This window comes from Echinops telfairi, unplaced genomic scaffold, assembly GCF_000313985.2.
Source record: "Echinops telfairi isolate 266 unplaced genomic scaffold, ASM31398v2 ScPeMD7_7475;HRSCAF=8513, whole genome shotgun sequence".
NCBI classification, from domain to species: Eukaryota; Metazoa; Chordata; class Mammalia; order Afrosoricida; family Tenrecidae; genus Echinops; species Echinops telfairi.
Window position 1 is genome coordinate 425,049 of NW_022111379.1, and position 9,381 is coordinate 434,429.

At 38.8% G+C, this 9,381-nt stretch overlaps 1 protein-coding gene across 1 annotated transcript in view; it reads right to left on the reverse strand.

Annotated features, from left to right (window-relative positions):
- The window catches only part of CLPX (caseinolytic mitochondrial matrix peptidase chaperone subunit X), a 41,360-nt gene that overhangs the window by 12,636 nt on the left and 19,343 nt on the right, over nucleotides 1-9,381 (reverse strand). Inside the window, exons 3-4 of the mRNA XM_004711989.2 lie at nucleotides 7,101-7,260; nucleotides 4,451-4,492 (exon numbers count right to left, since the gene is read on the reverse strand). Coding sequence (XP_004712046.1) covers nucleotides 4,451-4,492; nucleotides 7,101-7,260 — 202 coding nt within the window. The remainder of the gene's footprint in view (nucleotides 1-4,450; nucleotides 4,493-7,100; nucleotides 7,261-9,381) is intronic.

A 9,381-nucleotide genomic window follows, 5' to 3' on the forward strand; every position in this document is an offset into this window, starting at 1 on the left:
AAAAAACTTACCTAAAAAGAAAAGAGGAGAAAAACAAAGCAAACAAACAAATTATCAAGTGGCAGAGGTCCAACATGCAATGATTATAATGTATTACATATTCTTTTCACTCTTTTGAGTTTTGTTTCCTATTTTATAAAATGGCAATAATAGGTCTCTATCCATTTCAAATATATGGTTAGAAGAGGGTTTAAAAGAATGTAATTGATTTGGAGGCACTTTGGAAGATTAAACAAAAATATACAGCCATCCTCCCTGTCATAGTGAAAGGAAGCTGGGTTAGGCGAGGCACTGAACTGAACTAGGTAACTGGAGGATTCAGTCTTAATTTTGTTGCTGCATAGTTATGAGACCATGGCAAGCCATGCCACTGTCCTGGACCCAGTCTTTTACCTGTCAAGTAAAAAATTGAAGCCAATGATCTCGATTGTTCCTTCCATACCTACAGTCCCTTCTACCCCTAAAAATTATTCAGGAATACTACTAGAGAAACCAAATATGGTAAATCTGATCTGAATCTACAATCTTATAGGATCAACTAGATCTTTCTAGTCCTTCTAATAAAAATCCACGACTTAACTAGATGAGCTTTGATACTGCCAGTGAAGTGTCAGTCTGTCAGCTGTGTTCCTACAAAAGTGAATCTTGATTATGTGATGTGCAAATATCCAGACTGTAACTGATTCTCTGCATCTTTTAGGTAACTATAATCATAGTACATACGTTTATATCCTCTGAAGTCCTAGTAGCACAGTAGGTTATGTGTTGGTTACTAACTGCAAGGTCAGCAGTTTAAACCCACCAGTTCCTCTGAGGGAAGAAGATGAGGCTTTCTGTTCTCCTAAAGATTTAGAGTCTTGGAAACCCAAAGAAGTGATTCTACTCTGCTCTGCAAGGTGACTCTTAGTCGGGATCAACTCAATGTCAGTGGGGAGGTATATTCTTTCAGTTTATCCTTAGGTTATTTCTAATAACTAGGGTAAGCACTTTCCAGTGTAGTATTGTTTTAAATAAGACAATCATAGTTCAGCAGACATAACAATTACTATGGTGCCAGTCTCTCTGGCTGTCACTTTCAAAACAGCTTAGAGTAATGCTTAATATAAAGGGTTATTACATTTATCAAAAGTAGGCGTCCTCTAAACATTTTGATTACATTTTGCCACATTTGAGGATTCATAATTAGTGACTAATTCATCACACTGCATGGCTCTTAACCCAGCGCAGGAAGTGTGGTTCCCTCTGAGTGCAGCCGTTTTTCTAGGTGACACGGCAAAGCTATCCTTATTTCAGTAAAATCTAGTCAGGAATTGTGACAACAAAGAAGGAGCTTAGCTCAAATTTAGCTCTGCCCAGCGAGGGAAACATTATTTAGGTGATCATTTTAAACAAAATTACAAGAGGCATATTAATTATAATGGAATCACATTAAATACATACTCAATAATTGTTTTATAAAAATTTAAACAGTACAGACGATTCTGTCATTCTATTTTATAAGGCCCACAGTCAACTTGAAATGTCTCTCGTGTTCTCTGTTCCTTATACCTCTCATTGCAATAAGAAGTTCTCTACAATGAAAAGAAGAAAGCCACCTATAATAGTGGTTAGATACACAAAGCTCATCAGATGTGGGCAAATTACTTAAGATGCTTGTGTTTGGGCTTTTGCATCTATAAAATGGGGGTAAAAATATTAGGACTTGAAAAAGGATAAACAGTATCTGTCAGTATATGTTAAACATTTACAACAGCGTGTGGCAGATTGTTCTCTAAGTGCACTAGAAGAACTAGCTGTTATTATTGCTATTTTTCTAATGTTTAATGATTTATATAGCATAATCCTTAAACTCAAGCCAATTATTTTATCTGATGTGCAACCTAAGACACAACATTATATCCCAATGTCACAGAAAAAGTGGTTCTATCAATTTCACTACAAACAGTGGGAGGAGATGAGCCAGTCAGGGTGCGATGTAACAACGATGAGAAATACAACTTTCCTCTAGTTCCTAAATGTTTCCTCCCTGTACCCACTACCATGACTCGCATTCGACCTTGCAAGTCTGGCTAGACCAGAGGATGTACACTGGACAGATAGGAACTGCAAATACAGGGAATCCAGGGCAGATGAGCCCTACAGGTCCAGTGGTGTGAGTGGCGAAACAGGGAGGGTAAAGGGAGCGTATGTAGGAAAGAGGGAACCGATTACAAGGAACTATATGTGATCTCCTCCCTGGGGGACAGACAACCGAAAAGTGGGTGAAGGGAGACGTCGGACAGGGCAAGATATGACAAAATACCAATTTATAAACTATCAAGGGCTCATGAGGGAGGGGAAAAATGAGGACCTAATGCCGGGGGGTTTAAGTGGAGAGAAAATGTTTTGAGAATGATGTACAAATGCGCTTTACACAATTGATGTGTGTATGGATTGCGATAACAGTTGTATGAGCCCCTAATAAAATGTTTAAAAAACAAACAAACCAGTATGTGGGTATCTAACATGCAATTTCCAAGAGATTTCAAGAATCCTTTTAGCTACATATGATTCTGGTCTAATGCCCTATCTTTATCATCTAAAATCTAAAAATAAATTATATTTAAGCTTTCTAAATACTCATTTAATATCATTAAACTTCATTATACCTAAGTTCTGAAACAATATTACTTAATATTTAAGTCTTATAAAATCAATACATGCAACACATTTCTTTCAAAATATTCATTCATTATTGACTTTCTTTACTAATGTATATTAGTTTTAAGTCATTACTCCAAGTTTCTATTGTATTTACAACACAGCTAAATTTATTACTTAGACCTTGTTTTTTCTACTTCCATAAAGAGTTAAGTCTTAGACACTCACAGGGCAGTTCAACCCTGGTTGCTATGCGTTGGCATCAACTCCATGGCAGTGAATTTTGGGGTTTTCTTATATATGGAACCCTGGTGGTGCTGTCGGGTAAATGTTGGAGTGCCAGTCACAAGGTCAGCAGTTTAAATCCACCCGCAACTGTGTGGGGCAAAGTTGAGGATGTCTGCTCATTTAAGAATGTACAGCCGTGGAAACCCTATCCGGAGTTACTGTGAGTTGGAATCAACTAGAGGGCAGTGGCGCTGGGTTCTGGTGTTTCTTATATGAAGTGTCTAGGAGCCCTGGTGGCAGAGACATTCACACTGATTGGACTGCTAACCTCAAAACCAGCAGTGTGAAACCATCGTCTGCTGCAGGAGGAAGACTAAGCTTCCTGCCGTACAGAGTTACAGGCTGGAAACCCACAAGGGCAGTTCTACCCTGTCCTACAGAGTCGCTACAAGTAGGACTCGACTCGCTGGCAGAGAGTTTGCTTTTCTATATATGCTATATATAATAGTGTAATTCTACTCTATTCTATCTCTTAATCCTATGCATTTATGCACAGTGTAATTATATTTCTATATAATAAAAAATGTCTAGGGTAATTATCACGCTATTACATGTAATAAATATCATGCCAGAGCTGATTCTTCTCATGGCTTGTCCCGTGTATATATTTAGTGCACTTCAAATAGTGGACATAATACTTCTTGCTTCAAAGACTAATGTAAAAGTATCAAAGTTGCTAATGAAAACATATTACCCTGATTTATCTATTAACATTTAAAAGTTTTATTACCCTAAATACTGAAACAGGAGGCTATGTGGATCTTTCTATCACAGCCCGGGAACCTTCACTCTCTGGGTAGCTCCCACACCCACCTCTAAAGAAGTGAGTGCATGACATCTGAATGGCCGTTCTCCTTAATGCATGAGGCCCTTCACACCCTCTCTCAGACCATCTGAAGCTTTTGGGGGCAATCCACGACAGGAAAGAAGGAGCTGGACTTATTTGTAATGTGCTACAGTCAATTTCACAAAAACCAAAATAAAGAACATATCCGGTTTCTGGCAAAGTGTGGACACAGAATAACCGGAACCTCAGGTAAATAGACCAACCCTAACAGGAGTCTGGAAAACAAAAAGATAAGCTAGATTTTAAAAATAACACTTTTTTGAGAATGATGAGGGCAGTGAATGTACATATGTGCTTGACACAATGGATATATGTATATATTGTGATAAGAATTGTACGAGCCCCCAATAATAATAAAAAATAAATAACACTTGTAAATACGCAGGAGGAACTTACACCAACTCTGAGAAATAGATACCAAATTATGCTTAAGAAATATCACAACAGAAAAGAGAAAATCGATAGCTGAGATAACCCATCATATAGAAATCACACAATGTATCCATGAAATACCCCAAGGTAACATATGCCATTTATGATGCAGACATCTGGACAACATCTATCTTCCTGGGCACTGCACAAAGAATACAGGGCTACTGCTGTTGCTGACAACCTTCACTGGCAAATCCCGAGGAAGAAGGACTGCAGAGGACAGCCTTGGCAGAGGTCACTCACTTGTGAATCTGTACTCATCCTCCCGTCTTCTGATCTCCAACTCTGAGAAAGATAACGAAATATTACATCCTTGTTTAGTTTGGGAGAATAATATAAGGAGTATCCCACTGCTGGCCCTCATCCAAGTATATTTAATAGATGTGTTGTTCATTAACTTTGTATTCAGTTTTTCACATTATGGAAGAATCTATACGCTCTACCCATTCTATATTTAAAAATCAAAACAAAATGCTTCATGATGACTATCTATGATCTGACATTTAAAATTTTTAATTGGTATCTCTTTAAAAGAGAGTAATAGGGATAAAAAAAAGAGGAGCTGATACCAAGGGCTCAAGTAGAAAATGTTGTGGAAATGATGATGGCAATATATGTACAAATATACTTGGTACAACTGATGTCTGGAATGTTATAAGAGCTGTAAGAGCACCAATAAAATGATTTTAAATATAAATAAATAAATTAAGTCTTCAAAAAAGTAAGATTTAAACCCAACATTACAGTTCTCGGGTCTCTTGCTTTGTGATGGTCGGAACAGGGTGCAGCTGCCTTAGCCAGTTCCCTGTTTCAGCTTGCAAGACTGACTGCCTTAGCCAGATCCCTGAGGAGAAGCCACATGGACCTACCCCAATGCAGCCCTGGGTGTTGGAGCAGCCGTGTGGAGACCCCTGCCAGCGCAGAGATGCTTACACATTCACTGACTCGGCTTTCCCCCTGCAGTCGGCATCATTGTGTCTGTTTTGTGAGATGGAGGACTTGTGGATTGATGTCTGTGGATTTGTGGGTTTGGGCAGCACTGGGCTGGGATGTTTTCTTGATGTGCACTTAACCTTTATATAAAACTCTCTCTTATACATGAGTCTCTATGGATTTGTCTCTAAAGTACTCAGACTAATACAGGGAGATTTAACAGAGGTGTGTGCTTATGCAAATACATTAATCCATAACAATAGTGGTATTGGCCTATGTACATATATTTATAAGGCAATACACTGAAGCTGCAGACGGGCCTTGGGCCTCGGCTCATACCTTCCCTCAATACAAGAACCCTTTGGCATTCTGTGATGCTCACACACACACACCATCGATGAAGACAAAATGGGTATATAAGCAGATATGGTAAAGACAGAGGATGGTGCCTGGCTATTAAGATATATTGTCTGGGGTCTTAAAGGCTTGAAGTTTAACAAGCGGCCATCCAACAGTGAACAAGCCCACATGGAAGAAGCACACCAGCCGGTGTGATTGTGAGGTGTCATAGAGACTGGGCAACGGGCATCAGAAGATACGCAACAAACAGTAAACAAACACACAAAAATGCATTGGTGAGAATGAAGGGAGGCTGCAGTGGAGACCCAAAGCCCATCTATAAACAATGGAACATTCACCCCCAGAGGGGTTGCAGGTAGAGGATGAGTCGATCAGGGTGCAGTACAGCACTAATGGGTCACGCAATATACCTCTGTTCCCTGGAGGCCTCCTCACCCCACACTATCTTGACCTCAGTGCTGCCTCCCAATCTAGACTAGACCGGAGCATGTACATAAGTATAGGCCAGAGATAAAACTCCCAACACATGGAACCCAGGAAGAGAAATGGGAATAGAGATACCAAAAGGGTGGGAGAAGGTGGGGGAAGGGGGGGAGGGAAGTGGGCACCAATCACAATGAATGGCACATAACCAAACACCCCCAGCCAGGGAGAAGAAAAACAGAAACCAGAGGGGAAGGGAGACAGTTGTCGGAGTGAGATTTGAAAATAATTAAGAATCTACAATCTATCAGGGGGCCACGAGGGTTGGCGGGGGAGGCACAGGGAGGAGGGAGGGAAAAAAAGAGGAGGTGATCTCAATGACTCAATGGACAGTAAATGTCTAGAGAAGAACAATGGAATATGTGTACGAATATGTCGGATACAACTGATGTATGGTTTATAATAAGAGTTGTAAGAGCCCCCAATAAAATGATTAAAAATAATAATAATAATATCATTCTACTAATAACACAGGTGCCTCAAAGAGTGGAAAAATGGAATCAAAATATGATAACTTTGCCCAAAACTTTTTAAAACCCCCTTGTATACATTATTCTGCACAGTAAGTTGAGATTATATAGTGCATTGGTTGTTCAGAATCTATCATTTACAGAAACTGCACTTTGAATCATTTCTACACTTGCCCTTTTCCTTGTACTCGGCAGCTGAGGCTCAAAAGTGATGAGTATGCTACCTGACAATTAGCCATCTCCACATGTCTCTTACTTGGGCAAGTGAAATTCTATATTCTGAACCCCAAAAAGAAGAACTAGCTAGAAGTAGCACATTGCATTGTTGTGATGTGCTTGTGGTCAACAATAACCGCCCAATCTCTATCCCACTGGCTAATACTTTTTGAGACACTGAATAAATGAAAATAAAAGTTTCAAGAAGTACCATTTACCTCGACTACAAATTAATGTACTCTGAAACTGTCTATTTTTACATACTACATGTTCTTTTAAATACTACTGGCAACCAATCAAAATGATTTCCTGACCTGCTATTGGAAAGTGATATGTTTGAAGAACACTGTATCACTAAAACAAGGGGCCACAAATAAAGATTGTCTCCAAGCGTAGCAATCGCTGTTGGGTTCATTATCAAAAACACTAACCTCTAGGTGTTAATGAAGTCTGTTTTTCAACCTCTGCTTGCTGTCTCAGATTAGCTGGGATGTTATTATATATTCTCTTATAGTGATTGTACACAGCAACTGAAAGCACCTTCTTGGCAAATGACTGGCCAACAACATACTTGTCGAGGTAGCTATAAATCTGAAAAACAATTAGGTATGATTAGTTACATATGATATATTAAGCATATTTGAATAAATTTGAAGATACTCATTCAAAATGAAAAGTCAGGGCACAATGCATTAGTAACAATGATTCAAAGGTCTTTTAAGGCTTCCCTAAATAAACAAAAACAATTCATTTGTTTTCTAGCTTAACAAAGTATTGTTTTGTTAATAATACTAATTACTAATATACATTACTAATACCATGCTAGTTTCTATTGTACAAATAATGTCACTGATCCTGATTTTTTAATTTACTATTAAAATCACTTAGAAGAGCTGCTTCGGGAGGGGGGAGCGGGGAGGGAGGGGAAAAATGAGGACCTAATGCCGGGGTGTAAGTGGAGAGAAAATGTTTTGAGAATGATGAGGGCAATGAATGTACAAATGCACTTTACACAATTGATGTGTGTATGGATTGTGATAAGAGTTGTATGAGCCCCTAATAAAATGATTTTTAAAAAAAGAAAAAAAAGAAGAGCTGCTTCATCATTGGTCTAAAGGCACCATCGAACATAAATCATTACCCTAAAATTTGCATACACCTTTTTCAGTCATGAGTAATATTTTTCACAAAAACAATGTATTATACTAGTTTTAAAGCTAGCTGTTTATTTAAATAGTAATCTAAAAGCTATGCTCTACCTGGATATTGAGAACAATTTGAAGCCCAAGGCAAATTTCTTAAGTTTTTAATGAATAGAAATAAACTGTGAATATTTACCAACTCCTGAAAATATTTAAATCATTTCTTTTCTAGAACTCAACTCAGATGTCTACAAAAATTAGTGGACAATATAAAGTTTAATAGCTGTATTTTCCATCATTTATTATACTGCTTACTTTATTGACTATGCAAAGGTATTTGACTGTGTGGATCTTAAGAAAACTAAGGATAGCCTTGACAAGCATAGAAACTGCAGAACACTTATGGGGCTTCCTACTCCCATAGTTAGTCTAGTAGACCCCCGGGGAAGTTCTACCCTACCCTGGAGGGGTTACTAGGAGTCAGCATGGACTCAATAGCAGTGAATGAGTAATTGTGCTCGTGTGGAACCTGCACGTGGATCAAGGGGCAGTTGTCTGAACAGAACAAAGGAAACTGTACGTTTGAAAATCAAGAAAGGTGTGTGTCAAGGTTGTAGTCTCTCACTATATTTATTCTATCTGTATGTTGAACAAATCATCAGAGAAGCTGTATTATGCGACAAACACAGCATCAGGGTTAGAGAAAGGCTTATTAACAACCTGCAATATGTAGATGACACAACTTTGCTTGCTGAAAATGAGGAGAAATTGCAGCACTTACTGATGAAGATTAAGGTTGCAGCCTTTGATATGGAATACAGTCCAATGTAAATAAATTTTTAAAAATCCTCACAACTGAACCAGTAGGTGACATCAGGATAAACAGAAAAAGAATGCAGTTATCAAGGACTTATTCAGTGAAAAAGAGGAAGACTCTTGACAAGGTGGGCTGACACACAGTGGCTACAACAGGTTCAAACACTATGCGGGTGGCATAGGCACTGTAACTCAGAATCAACTAGATGGCACTGAACAGTAACATTTTTACATGATAAACACACATTTGTTAACAAGCAGTTTTACATATACACGAGGGAGCCCCTACCCTACCCCCCCCCAAAAAAAAAAAAAACACAAAACACCAGGGGAACTGTGCTGGGCGGATGGGAGTTTCGTAGTACTCATTTTTCCTACTAGGTGAGCTGAGTTAGTGCACCCAGGGGCGTCGCTTGGGATGGTTCTCTCTGGGTCACAGTGAGTTTTTTTGGTAAAAGCAGTTTTTGCTTGAACCTTTTTTTGTGATGGCTGATTTAGGGGAACAGTGTGCAACTGTGAAACTGTGTTTCCTGCTGGGGGAAAAATGCCATAGAAACAGTTGTGATGTTGAACGCAGCTTACAAGGACGGCGCTATGGGAAAAACTCAAGTGTATGAGTGGTTTTCTCGTTTCAAAAAAGGTGAAATGTTGATTGATGACAAACCTCGTTCTGTATGTCTATCAACTTCCTGAAGGTATGAAAATGTTGGCTTGCAGTGCATTCCACCAGGTCAGACTGTTAATCAAGCTTTGT